General features: G+C 37.6%; 1 protein-coding gene across 7 annotated transcripts in view; it reads left to right on the top strand.

The window, feature by feature from the left end:
* MAP3K4 (mitogen-activated protein kinase kinase kinase 4) overlaps positions 1–15,004 on the top strand; it is a 166,345-nt gene that overhangs the window by 37,579 nt on the left and 113,762 nt on the right. For all 7 annotated transcript variants that reach the window (XR_007773825.1, XM_050949014.1, XM_050949017.1 and 4 more), the window contains exon 2: positions 8,024–8,211. Coding sequence is in view for 6 of the 7 variants with exons in the window: in XM_050949014.1 (XP_050804971.1) it covers positions 8,024–8,211 (188 nt within the window). In the remaining variant the exon portion in view is untranslated. The remainder of the gene's footprint in view (positions 1–8,023; positions 8,212–15,004) is intronic.

Here is a 15,004-nt window from a genome sequence, read left to right as displayed (position 1 = left end):
ATGGTGATTTAAAGAAAGAAAGAAAACAACACATCTAAATACATTATCTGTGCAGCTGGCTGGGGAGACTGAACCAAAATGGTCTGTAGTACAAATATTAGGAAAATTGGCAAAGGGCCCTGAGAATGAGAGAGAGAGAGAGTGTGTCTGCGCGTGCGTGCACGAGCGCGCCAGGAACTACGGATCTTTTGAGGCATGCTAGAAGAGGAGATCTGTTTTCAGCACCAACTTTGAAAGTGGGATTGCCATATTTGTCTAACTCCCTCTCCCCCAAATTTTGTGCTTACAGTGTTGTAAACACTTTTTTCTCACCCCCTGGGCTAGGATGTCAGGAGGAAACAGGATGGAGACGGGACACAGAATGTTTAAAAATTATTCTGCTGCCATATGGTAGTGACTTCACTGCCACGAGTAGCCTGAAGAGAGAGGGGAGGATCCAGCCTTTAATGATACATTGTTCTCCTGCCATTGGAGTAGATAGCAGAACTAAGGAAGGCAGTCTCATTCAGCAAGGCGTTAACAGATATGACATTGCAGCAATTGATGCAATGCTCTGGAGGATATAGCTATCATCCTTAAGAAACCATAATGCAATTAAATGAGAGTTGTGGTATGTGAGCAGAGGATAAGGAGAAAGGATTTTTATCTAGTAGTGAGTTAAGGGGAGATATGCACAGGAATAGGGTTCATGTTCACACAAACTTTAGTTAAAATTTTACCCTGGTGGAGTGAGTGGAATGTGATTGGGGGGATGGGGGAAGATATAATCATGTTTTCTTTTTCTGGAACTCTTATTTTATCATACCCAGTTTTAAATTCAGTGAAATTAATATGTTGAATGCCTTTCTCTCTCATGGAACAATTGCTAGTTCATTTCTTTAGACACCTTTTGTTTCCATGTCAGTCCTCATTGAAGTGTAAGTATATTTTGGACTCCATATTATTGCTTCACATCTGACCCTCTCATGGTAGAAGAGAGCATTGTTCCACTCTTCCTCGTTAACCTGACAGATGGTGACTTTAAAAACTGTTTTTGGTTTTTTTTGCTTTCTGATGTGTATAAAGTAAGCACTTGCTCTCCTAACTGTTTCTATTAGGTCGCAGTCAGATTTTGAGGTACACTTTAATCCTTTATAAAGTTGGACAACAAAAACTACAAACAGCTGAGAAAGCTGTGTCGTTTTGTTGTCCAACTTTAATTTATCTACTCGATATCCTTTCTCCCTGCATCTCTCTGGAAATGACATTAAAATTAATCTTTGCATGTTTTATTTTTGATTGTGTTTTAGTGTCCATTAGTTACTCAGATCATTCTTTTGTCTTTTCTGATGAGAGCGCAGTTAGAGGAGGTTCAGAGAAATAGTAGTGTGGGTACCAGAGATGATAGTTATATTAAATGGATTAATCTTAACACTGTGATTTTTTTTCACTTTTAGTGTGACTATGTCTATTGTAAATTAATATTTCATATTACTGGTTGGTGGCAGTATAGTATGCTCTTATCCTTCTCTAGCAAATAGATCAGTCTTGAAAAAACATTGTCACTCAAAACAGTTGAATTTTTGGAAGTAGAAAAATACCTGTATATTTTCCTAGTGATTGTAGGAGTCTCTTTACATATAACGTAGATTGTGGAAATTAGTGTCCTATGTGAAACTCTTTTCTGTTCTAGAATAAAATGTACTTGCATTCCCCCCACCCCGCCCCCGCAGCCTCCCCTCTCTTGTTAGATGAGGGGGCATTTGGCACCCAATCCGCTAAACCCTTACACACTTGAGTTACTTTACCCACATAAGTAGTCTATTGAGCTGATAAGTTATTTTTTCATTATATTGCTTTCTTGAATATACTCTAATCCTTGTGACAAATGGAATTTTTGCACCTTTTACCAAATGGACTGTGTACCGAACAGTGAAATTGCTGTTTCAAATTCATTGATAGTGTAAAAATGAAACTTTAGTTAGTAATCACATTATATATAACTGTAAATTATATTTTATGGACTTGTGTTTTGGTTGAAGCACACAAGTATCGCATCATTATAATTTAAGTCTGAGATATTGTTTAGGCTAGTCCAAATCCAACAGTAATTGTATAGTGAGTGATGGCATTGCTGCAGTAAACATTTGGATGAAATGATTGTAGATGTAGAGCTATGGTGGAGCAAATTTTAAATGATTAAATAACTTTTAAAAAAATAATTGATATGTATAAGATTGAGGCTGAAATTATTTGATAATTTGTGCTGTTGCAATTGTAGATGTATAATGAATAGACTTTTATAATCAACCTAGTATTTCAATGCGATTACTTGTAGGATGTTTTATTTGAATTTTTCAAAATTCTGTAGACAAAAACCAAAATGTTAAACTATAGCCCTAATGCTGCACTTAAACAGGTAAGTAAGATTACTCGCATGAATAATTCCATTGATTTCATTGGGATTATTTGTATTTAAAGGTAAACATGTGCATAAATGTTTTCAGTTTCAAAGGCTAAAAATATAATTAAACTTTTCTTAGTGGCATATACTCCTTGTCACTTCAAAACCAAATTGCTTCTGTATCAACAATGAAATGTTGTTCAGATTTATTTTGGTAGGTTAGCAAAATTATTTGAACTTTAATGCACAAAGGGAAAAAAGTAGCCTGAAGTTAGTCTCCTTAGCATATATTTAGGCACTGAAGGGTGGGGTTTTCAAAAGTACTAATTGATTTAGGGGCATGAGTCCTACTGATTTCAAACTGCCGATTCTGATGGAAGGATATAGATTGTAAGGACATAGCCTGACTGAAGCTTTCTTGACTTGTGGTAGTTCAATGTAAGTTACAGATATAGCACGGTCTGTTTGCAGATGGATTTTATGGTTTGAGTTTGTGGTGTTCTTGCAGTAAGGGTTTTAAAGAAGCCCTGAACTGGTCGTTTTCAGCATAGATGATCATTTTAAGTATGAAATTTGCTACTAGAAAAAATCTCTCTGTAAAATCTAAAATTCTCCTAATAATTAGGATTCTAATAGGGAAGTATAAAACATCCACTTCAGCAATTAAAGACTATAAAATGGGAAGAAATTAGGGAACTAGCAATGTTACTAAAATATAAATTATTTTTATTTAAATATATATTTAAAAATGATTTAATTTCTTATCATTTTTGTCCACCTTGTGTAGAACTTGATTTTAAAAAGCAGTCTCTTTTTTTGCATCTCCAAATAGTTGTGCCCTTAAGTATTAGTAATTCTCATTTTAACTAACAAGCTTGCTGGTGCAGACTAGGCACATTGACATCTATTTGTGCCAAAATAGTCTGCCTTGAGGCCAAGCTGAAAATCAGGCCCTTAACTGTTTGTTATAGGTGTATTCTAATACTGCCACAAGATTGGTGTCTCCTCTCTTTAAAATATCTCTTGATTTCACCTTCATCGTTAGATTGCTTTGTGATTTATGCAGTACTGAGTCTGTCATATGAAAAATGTTCTGATCTGTTGAATTTCATGTTTAATTGTCTGTTTGCTAGCCATGCTATTCAGTGTTAGGAGTTGTGCTTATTTTCAAACCTATTTCTGCAGAATTTGCATGCTGATGTTGAAATAAATGGTCTTGTTTCTGTTTTTATAGTAGAACATATAGATGAAAGCATATTAATATTGTCATTATGATACTACTCAGAGGTCCCAGTTATAAGAGACAGCATGCTGCTAGCTGTATACAAATATAAGAGACTATCATTGCCTCAAACTGCTAATTTTAAAGGCAAGACATAGAGGAGTCGGGGGATATGGATAAAACAGTGAAGCCTAGTGATCAGAGCGATGTTAGGCATATAGCAACAATTACAGCCAACTAAAATGCATTCAAAGAAAGTTAAGGTTGCAAAGTCAAGCTCTCAGAAGTTACGTCATGCCAGAATTAAGGTTCCCTGTGCGACCTTCATTTGGCCGCCTCGTGTGTATAAATTGATATTCTTATTACATGCTCACTTAATGTTTTTTTTTCTACAGGACCCCTGCATCATTCAATGAATAGTTAGTTATTCAATTTTTATTTATTTTCAGACACCTATCATGAGAAATTTCAACCTGAACACTTAATATGTATATTTTTTTTATACCTTTTAAAGATGAGATTACAAATTTGGTAGATTAAGGTAATAGTATTGATGTGATATACTTCTACTACTGTAAGGCATTTGTGTTGGTACCGCATCATAAAACAAAACAAAACTAGAAAGATATAAAATTAACATGGCACAGATTAACTGGATTAAAAGTGTTTCTAGTGGAGTCCTGCAGGGATCCTTTCTTGGCCCTACGCTATTTAACATTTTAAATAATGACCTGGAAGAAAACAAAAGATCATCACTGATAAAGCTAGCAGATGACACACAAATTGTGGGAGTTGTAAATAATGAAGGCAGGTCACTGATTCAGATGGATCTGGATGATTTGGTAAACTGGGTTTTAATGTGGCTAAATGTAAATGTATACATCTAGGAACAAAGAATGTAGAGCATACTTACAAATGGGGACTCTGTCTTGGGAAGCAGTGAAAATGATTTGGGGTGGAGGAGATGTCTAATCAGCTGAACATGTGCTCTGTTCTATAGATATTGAACTCAAAGGCACAAAGAGTTAAAGGTGTTTATAAACTCTTTCACTGTCCAACACTAAACAGTGATAGGCAGATTTGGGGTTATTTTGGCAAACACCAAAAAGCATTCATACAAATTGAAAATTTATTAATTAAACACAAGCAAGAACAAGAAATTAAAATAAGCATTTGTATTGAAACTGTGGTTGACTAATTAAGCAAAATGGACAGCAAGACTCTATCAAAATCTCTTTCCTTTTGGAATCAAAATACCAGTCTCTTATTTTCTGAACAACCTTTCTTTATTGAGAAGGAAAAGGTTAATTTTACTCACTGTCCTGATGTGAAGGGCAGTCACTTATTCCATTCATAAACAGATGCAAGTTGGACAAGAGAGAGGGTAGAAAAGATGGGTAAAATATGGCTTTGGGTGATGTTTTTTGGACCATTGTTTTACTGGGTAGTTATGAGTGGATCCTTTGGCAGGCAAGCCAACCATGACACCAGCTGCTTGTACCCTGGTTAATTATAGTCTAGTCAGGGCTGTCGTCTGGTTGGAGCTTACTCTTTAGACAAGGCAGGTTTGGATGACAGCAGTAAAGGTGACTTCAGGAGTCAATGAAAAGCCAAGAAAGTGAGACAGGCTAGAAGGAAAGGAATAGTGGAACAGAAAATAAAACAAGGAAAGGGGAATGCAAGACAGGATCTTGTGTGCCTTTGCAGTGCTGCTAAGTAGGTATCCCCATTGGTGGCCTAAGGACTGGATGTCGTGATAATGTGATAACTTTCAGGACTCCTAGGTGAAAACAAAGTTCCTTAAACAGGAGCAAGACAATCCTTCTTTTCGGAAAGTCCTTTATATGAGTCAAGATGAGCGAAAAGAGTTGCACTCCTGGTAGGTATGGGGATAAGCTAGGGGAAGATGAGATAAGATAAGGTGAGCTGGGATGCAAGCTGGGACAGGAGATGAGTGGGAGAGCTGAACTGAATGGATCTCTTTTCAAAGTCTCTCTTTCAGAAACCCCAAAAGGGAAAAAGTGGGCAGCATAGTTCAGCCCCTCATTATTTTGTCCACCAACGAGGCGTAATATCCATCACACCAATTTTGGTCTATTAACTTCTGGTTCCACATCTTCTGTTTTTACCAAGCATGATTTGAACAGTCCTTAGATTATATCCATGTGGCCTCTTTAGTTTAGAGCAGTGGTTCTCAAACTTGTTTTTTCATGAACCGCTTGAAAATTGCTGAGGGTCTCGGCAGATCACTTAATGATCTTTCCAAGTGTTGTTTGTACCGTTAGCTAATGATTGTAAAGTGCTTTGGATAAAAATGCTATATAAAAAAACCTTCATAATAATAAATGTTTTTTGTTCTACAGATAAAAGCACACAACTCAGATTTTAATATCCGTAGTCTTAACTTTCTAAGGCGATGGATGTGGCCTCTCTCCCCTGCCACGCAGCCCCCTTTTTTTGTTTGTTTTTGTTTTGTTTTGTTTTTTTACCTTTGAGCTCACAACAAGGGTACACTTTGTAGGCCTAATAGTCACAACAGCTCACAGTACAACACTGTGGCCAAAAGGGCTAATGAATCCTTGGGATGCATAAGCAGGTATCTTGAGTAAGTGTAGAAAGGTTATTTTACTTCTGTATTTGGCACAGGTGTGATCTCTTCTGGAATACTGTGTCTGGTAGTGTTGCCCACAATTCAGGAAGGGTGTTGATAAATTGGAGAGGGTTCAGAGAAGAGTCATGAGAATGACAGAAGGATTAGAAAACATGCCTTACAGTGATTGAGCTCCTCCCTGAGTCTATCTATTTATCTTAACAGTGAGAAAATTAAGTGGTGAATTGAGTAGTTTGTAAGTACCTGTGCGGGGAACAGATATTTAATAACGGGCTCATCAGTCTAGCAGAGAAAGGCATAATGTGATTCAATGGGCATAAGTGGAAGCTAGGCAAATTCGGACTGGAAATAAGGTGTGAATTTTTAAAGGTGAAAATTAACCAGTGGAACAGCTTACCAAGGGTTGTAGGGGATTCTCCATCACTGACCATTTTTAAATCAAGATTGGAAACTTGACAAAATTGCAAGCAACTGAAAATAGGGTATTTTATAATCAGAAGTGTCAGGCACCATTGACTATAGGCAGTGTTACTTGCTTCACCTATTGTAATATTTATATTATAGAAGCCCCTAAAGGCCCCAGTTGGGACTGGAACGCCATTGTGCTGTGCACTAGACAGACATGGGCCATGATCCAGCAAAAATCTAGGGGGAGGTATAGCTCAGTGGTTTGAGCATTGGCTTGCTAAACCCAGGGTTGAGAGTTCAGTCCTTGAGGGGGCCACTTAGGGATCTGGGGCAAAAATCAGTACTTGGTCCTGCTAGTGAAGGCAGGGGGCTGGACTCAACAACCTTTTGAGGTCCCTTCCAGTTCTAGGAGATAGGTATATCTCCAATTATTATTTAAAAATGCATGTATTTAATTTACTACCATAAGTGGTTCCATTGAAAAAGATAGGGCCGCTCACAGAGGCAAAGCAAAACAAAGCATATGTCTTAAGAGTTTACAGGATTGGAGATAGAGAAAAGACAACTCCTTCTGTCAGGAGCTTGTGCGTGTCATCTTAGTTCATTATAATGTATTCTCTGTGTGTGTATGCGTATGCATGTAATACTTCAAAAGAGCTGGGAAGTTTTGTATAATATATAAAGTTATCCCTAACAATCAAGGTAGACTTCAAAAAAAAAAACAAAAAAACCTGTTAACAAGCTAAATAAAACCTCCTGTGAGAGGGTTACTATTTTCATACTACAAGCAGGAAATAAGAGAGTGGGCCAAGAAGAAACTTATTTTTTATTGAAATTGATGGAATAGGCACTGAACTTCCCTCTTCCTGATGTGTGGGTACTGGACAGAGTGGAGTGCTTCCTTTGATGGACTTAGGCAATGTCTGTGAGAGGGAGTGAAGTATCAAAGTGTAGCGGAGGACTGGAGCTGGAAAATGACCAGTTTAACTCTGGTAGTGTTCAGTAGTTGAGTACATTTTTTGAGCCTTGCTCAAAATCATCTATCCCTTATTTTGATTTTTTTCTTACACACACATTTTTTTAAAATGCCTCATTCTCTTACCTGTATAGTAGGCCTGTATAGTAACTTTTTTGTTACTTTCATTAAAAGTTTTCTTATTGACGTGTATGACAAGTACTACATATACACTGCACAAAGGATGGTAACAAAACTGCATTAGTGGGAGGTGAAAGCAAACTTGTTGTGTTTACTAGAAAACTTGCTGGTAAAAAGAGTTGTTATATGGGAGTGGCAGGAGAGTACAGATGTGGGGAGGTGACATATTAATGGGTTGGCTTTCTAAAGTAATTAGCTAATTTTTTTTAATTCCATATTCTGACTTTCTTTTCCCTTGTTCAGAGAGTGCAAGTCAGAAGATGTTGCTTGCAAAATTTCTGAATCTGAACCTGAGGAATTATCAGATGAAGCCAGTGCTGACATTTTCTATGGAACTTCTCCTCCTAGCACACCGCGACAGATGAAACGTATGTCAACAAAGCATCAGAAAAATAATGTTGGGAAACCTACTAGCCGCTCCACTTTGAAAGGTGTGTTACTTTATTTAAAAAAAACCCTTTTATTTAAAAGTAGTAGTAGTATATAATTTTTTTTTTTGTAACCATTCAGTAGTCACTTCTTACTATGAACTTTCATAGGTCCTTTTTATAGAGAAATATAGATTTGCATGTACACTGGGCAATAAATCATAGCAGCCATTGTATATTCCCAATTGCAGTTCTGTTTCAGACAGACCTGTTTACCTTCCGTCAGTCAGCAATCAAAAAAGCAGTTTTTGAAAATTGCACAGACCATTTAGTTTTGTTAATTTTTATTCTATTAACAAACTATAGATACTGGCTAACCACACTAGTAAGTGTACGTGCAGGTGCATCCATTGTTCGAAAATGAATAGGAAAATACGCTGGGAAGCAGACAAGCACTTAGAGCAAAATTATTCAGCTTATTATATGGTTTCAGTGAATGATGGACAGCATTTTTTCTGTGCACGGTATAATGCAATTTCAGGCAGAGACTAACAACCAGTTCCTTTGCAATTTGTTGTGTTCTATTAGTCCCCCCGCCCCTTTTACTGTAACCTCAGTTTTACAAGTAGACTTGGTGTTTAGATATATTTGCCAGGAGGAGATTGCACAGAGAAGGATGGGTTCAGAATCATGGAGGTTCCCATGGTATGGACTTCATGAGAATTGTTGATTATTAGGAAATGCTGGTCACTTTGTCCAAGTTTTCTCAGTGAACTTAGCTCTATGCACGTAAGAAGAGAACTGTTATCTGCTGCCTGGCAGCTCTCCAGACCTGGGTTCTAGAGCTGCTGGTCCTTAAACTGGCTTGCAGGATCTCACTGAATACCAGTGTGTCACTAACAGAATTGGCTTTCCTGAAACTGTTCTTATCTACTGACTCTTTTACTACTGTATACTGAGCGATTTTAAGAGAATGGAATCTTATTACCTGGGTTCATAATAGTAATAATTTTCAAAGTTGTTGCTTGTAATATTAAATTGATAGCATTTTACAATATCAGGCAGCCAGACATGCTTTTCTCATTATACTTTGCACTTTTATAGCATCTTCCATTCAAGGATCTCAAAGGTGCTTTACAAACACTCATATCTTTGAAGTGAGAAAATATTAAAGGGACACTCTCCACTCTAGCCAGTTTAAGAAATTTAATTAAAAATATTTTCAAATGCTCAAGATTTTGTGGTTTTACAATTACATTGTTGTGTTTCTTTAATTGTTCTCCCTTTTTTGCTGTGTGAAAGAGCCACACAAATGGGGAGAAATTGACTGTCTATACAGTGAATTTAAACTATATAGGAAGAGCTGTCAAAGACACAACATAAACAAGCTGATAAAAATAAACATCATGTCCCATAATCATTTATAATGTTAGGTAACAACAGATACATAGGTAATGTTATCTGACAACAATAGGAAAACATTTTCATCCAGAAGCATGAATTTTTAAGCTGGCGTTCTTTAACTTTGCTCTTGTTAAGTATTGTTAATTGTCAGACTTGTGATAGAAAACTGTATCAGAACACAGGTGGCATCTGCACTACTGAAAGTGCCACTTTACTTGAAAAATAAAAATTAAGTGCTGTTCATATTGGTGGCAAAGCTTTGTTAAAGCTGTTTTTTTAAAAAAATGATTGGTTCATTGTTGTTGTCATACAGAATATACCTACATTTTTTTGGAAATAATTTTAGAATTATGTTTGATAAAGTTACAGTGGTGGCACAACTGCACCAGCTGAAATTTTGTTTTTAAGGCAGTTTTTTTTAGTGTATATGTGAAATCTTAACGTTGAATGTATGTTTACTAAAAGGATTGCTTTGCCAGAATATAGAGTAGAAAAAAGGTAAATGCTTTAGCAGAATCAAAGATATACACAGTGTTCACTGAAAAATTGTGGGAGTGGAACTGTCTAATGCAATTATTCATAATAACGGAGTATTTATGCTGAACATGTTTCAAGAGTTTTGGTTCCCCACTATTTTAGGCATCTTCTGTATAAGGTCATCCTTACAGCGTCATTCCCAAAAGACCTCTTCTTTACAGTAAAACTTAAAAGAAGGCACATTGTACCTGTTATTAGCTGCATAGTCATTTGAGCTGTTAAACTAATTTTACTGGGTTTTAATTGTGCCTTTTTAAGCTTTTTTGTGAAATATTAAAGCCTGTCTAATTTTGCATGTAGCAATTTATCAATAGCTTTTCTTGCCTTTCATGTGATTTTAATACCATGGTAACGTAACTTCTGTCTCTGAACTAAGAAAATATAAATCAGACTAACTGCAGCTGTAGTTCATAGCAGTTTTGGTATGTTTAAGGGAATTGAAATACTGAGAGTATATGTCAAGGGTTTGTATCTTTGTGAGAGAGAGGAGTATTATATCAATTAAGACTAATTTTCTTTTGTTGGTTAACTTTATCTATGTTGGTAAAGTTCTGCTGTTAGCTTTCAAGCTGTGTAGGGTGAGATCTGTTGTGTATGTGTATGTATGGAAGGCAGGGGGATGTCTGGCACATTGTGGGTTTCTGGAATATTATAATACATTTTTAGTTATTCATAATATTTTAAAAATTATTAGGCCTTTTTTTCCTTTTGTATAGAATATACAGATAATGTGCTGAGGCAGGGAGTCTGAGGCAGTTGATGAAGGGGTAAAAGTCTTCTGTCAGTAAAGAACTAACTGAAATTACTCTCCTTATTTCTGAACTTTGTTTTAAAATGCTTTAAATACTATAATTTATAATACTTGCTTTAAATGAAGCACCAAACAAACTGTCTTTGAAACAGATCGTGAAGTATTTTGTTTGGCTGTCTTGAGTTGATTAAATTTTACTTTTACATGAAATTACTTCTATCCTGCAGTTAACTGAGAATTAACAAAGCTTTGAGAATAAGGCCAGTTATTGGTGTCACTGGTGTTTGCTCATTTAATCTCTCTCTCACTGGATTTCTTACTATCTTGTATTTAGAAGCAAAAAAGATGACATGACAAACTCTACCCGTTTAATTAGTTTCTGGATCCTCACCTTCCCCCCACTCTGAAACATCTCTGATGCACCTTTCTTCCAGCAAATAATGACTGCAGTTCAGACTTGTCTATAAGGCTGGGCTGAGAATTGCTCCTTCTACACCCTTGCCAGATTCTGTGCCTCAGGCGATGCAAAAAGAGTGACAGTTCAGTACTCCTTATTTAGCTGCTGAAATCTCATCTCTTGTACTTTATTTTGGGATTGCATCAAGAGAAAATCATCTCATCATTCTTCCTCCTCAGGGGTCTGAAATTTCTGGAACTTTGTTTCCCAAATGGAACTGCCAAATAAGTTCGTTCTCTCCATTTATTATCCCCTCCTCCATCATGATGCAACAGGCCAAATGCAAGAGAACTTTCAGGAGCTACAGAAAGGGAGCTCTGCTACAGTTGCTCCTAGGAATGGACCTTTGCTTAGCCAGGGGAATGAGTTTAGAGTCTGGACAGTTTGTGCATTCCCTCACCTCTTGGGGCTCTCCTGGAGATCAGATTAATCCTCTTCAGCTCTTGGATCTAGCCAGACTGAACCTCCTTCAGTAGTCAAGGACTCTTCAGGTCATATCCACATTCCCCTTATTCCTTGTCCCAGACTTGCTTTTCCAAAGGAGAAAATTCCATGGTCACCGCCCAGGTTTTTAAGGCGTAATTGAGTCGCTTCATAAAGAGTCTAACATCCTTTAGGGCTCTCCTTCTGAACAGGAAAATCTGGGCTCTCTTAGGGATATTGGATGATGATGAGAACTGGGGCTCATGACTTCTTTGTGAGCTGTGACTCAAAAGATAAGAAGAAACTGACCTTTTGATGCTGGCCCCTCCCTCACCAAAACAAACAGCCCAAGAAAAGACACAGTGCTTCAGAACATAATCTGCTTCCATGAGCTCTAGCTCTCCCCTCAAAAATGAGAACTCTCAAATTTGGATCATGAAAACTCAGAGCAAGAGAAACAGGATAGGTTATTTTGCTTTCAGACCTTTTTGAAACTATGTAGAGGAGGTGGGAGCCACTGATGAGATCTTTCATTCAAAACTGAAGATGTAATTTACCATACCCATTTGTTCCTCCTTTGAACGGATCATTCAAGAATAATAGAAAATACCCAACAAAGGTAGAAGGTTTTGTAGGGAATCTCTGAAACTCCTCAGGGTCATGGAATGCAAAGACCAATTAGTTTAACTTTGATACCTGGAAAGATACCAGAACAAATTTTCATTTCTAAGCACCTAGAGGATAAGTAGGAATAGCCAACGTGGATCTGTCAAGAACAAATCATGCCAAACCAACCTAATTTTCTCTTTGAGAGGGTGATTGGCTTAGTGGATGGTGGGCAGCAGTATATGTGATATCTCTTGATTTTTAGTATGGCCTTTGACACGGTCCTATATGACATTCTAATAAGCAAACTAGAGAAATGTGATATAGATGAAATTACTATAAGGTAGGTGCACAGATAGTAGAAAGATCATACTCAAGTAGTTATCCATGGTTCACTGTCAAGCTCTGCGGTGGTATGTAGTGAGGTCCTACAGGGGTTGGTCCTGGGTCTGGACTCTGGTACTAGTCAATATTTTCATAAATGACTTGAATAATGGAGTAGACAGTATGCTTATAAGACTTGCAGGTGACACCAAGCTGGGAGTGATTGAAAGCACTTTGAAGGACAGGATTAGAATTCAAAACAACCTTGAGAAACTAGAGAATTTGTGTAAAATCAGAAAGATGAAATTCAGTAAAGACAAGTGCAAAGTTCTGCAGGTAGGAAAGAAAATTCAAATGCTCAATGACAAAATGGGGAATAACTGGATAGGTGGTAGTACTGCTGAAAGGTATCTAGGGGGTTATAGTCGATCACAAATTGAACATGAGCCAACAATGTAATGCATTTGCGAAAAAGGCTAATATCATTCTAGGGTGTATTAACAGAAGTGTTGTATGTAAGACACAGGATGTAATTATCTCACTATTCTCGACACTGATAAGGTCTCAGCTGGAGTACTGTGTCCAGTTTGGGGAGCCATGCTTCAGGAAAGATATGGAGAAATTGGAGTGTACAGAGGAAAGCAGCAAAAATGATAAATTTAGAAAACCTGACCCATGAGGAAAGGTTAGAAATCTGACCATATTTACTTTTGAGAAAGGTAGACCAAGAGGGGATTGGATAACAGTCTTCAAATATATTAAGGACTGTTGTGAAGAGGATGGTGATTAATTCTTCTCCATGTCCATTGAAGATAGGACAAGAAATGTAATGAGCTTCATCTTCAGCAAGGGAGATTTAGGCTACATATTAAGAAAATCCTTCTAACCACAAGGCAATTAAGCTCTGGAATGGGCTTCCAAGGAAAGCTGTGGAATCCCCAGAATTGGAGATTTTTAAGAACAGGTTGGACAAACACCAGTCTAGGTATGGTCTAGGTATACATTGCCCTGCCTTAGCACAAGGGGCTGGACTTTGACCATCTGAGAGTCCTTCCAACGCTACATTTCTGTCATTCTTTTTCTCCTCCCTAAGGCTGATAGAGCAGTAGTATCCTTGGCAAAGGACATGATGATTCTTGCTGAGGAAGACTTTTCTGAAAAGATACCATGGACAGGAAGATAGGCACTCTTACAAGGGCCTTGGAAGCTTCATCAGTGATTCTTCATACTTTACTGGCTGCCTGTTGCTTCACTAGAACCACAGTGTTCTGGTACGATGACTTATTCTTGACCTTCCGGACCATGGCTGGCTGAGGTCTGTTCCAAAGATAATATCGCTAGCTAATGAGTTTGTGATGGACTAGTGCATGGACTTAGCAGCCACGGCTTTTGCTGTTACCCAACACAGTGCTCAGGTGCCAATTCTGTTTTTAGCCTTGGACAGTAGATTATTATTAAAAAATAAATCCTCCCATCCTTAATGAACATACTTATCAGAGGATTATCCCCAGAGACTGCAGAAAGTAACATGGAGAAACCCTCTGCCTGATGGGATAATACACATGATTGGAATGTTGGTGTGGATGGGTATAGTTTTACTCAGGGAGGATAGACAGGGGAAAAAGGGAGGAGGTATTGCCTTATATATTAAAAATGTACACACTTGGACTAAGGTGGAGATGGACATAGGAGACGGAAGTGTTGAGAGTCTCTGAGTTAGGATAAAAGGGGTAAAAAACAAGGGTGATGTCGTGCTAGGAGTCTACTACAGGCCACCTAACCAGATGGAAGAGGTGGATGAGGCTTTTTTTAGACAACTAACAAAATCATCCAAAGCCCAAGATTTGGTAGTGATGGGGGACTTCAACTATCCAGATATATGTTGGGAAAATAACACCGCGGGGCACAGACTATCCAATAAGTTCCTGGACTGCATTGCAGACAACTTTTTATTTCAGAAGGTTGAAAAAGCTACTAGGGGAGAAGCTGTTCTAGACTTGATTTTAACAAATAGGGAGGAACTCATTGAGAATTTGAAAGTAGAAGGAAGCTTGGGTGAAAGTGATCATGAAATCATAGAGATTACAATTCTAAGGAAGGGTAGAAGGGAGTACAGCAAAATAGAGACAATGGATTTCAGGAAGGCAGATTTGGGTAAGCTCAGAGAGCTGATAGGTAAGGTCCCATGGGAATCAAGACTGAGGGGAAAAACAGCTGAGGAGAGTTGGCAGTTTTTCAAAGGGACACTATTAAGGGCCCAAAAGCAAGCTATTCCACTGGGTAGGAAAAATAGAAAATGTGGCAAAAGACCACCTTGGCTTAACCACGAGATCTTGCATGACCTACAAAATAAA

Source organism: Gopherus flavomarginatus, chromosome 4 (genome assembly GCF_025201925.1).
Source record: "Gopherus flavomarginatus isolate rGopFla2 chromosome 4, rGopFla2.mat.asm, whole genome shotgun sequence".
Taxonomy (NCBI): Eukaryota; Metazoa; Chordata; order Testudines; family Testudinidae; genus Gopherus; species Gopherus flavomarginatus.
Note: the sequence above shows the minus strand (reverse complement) of the source record. Positions and strands in the feature narration are given on the sequence as shown.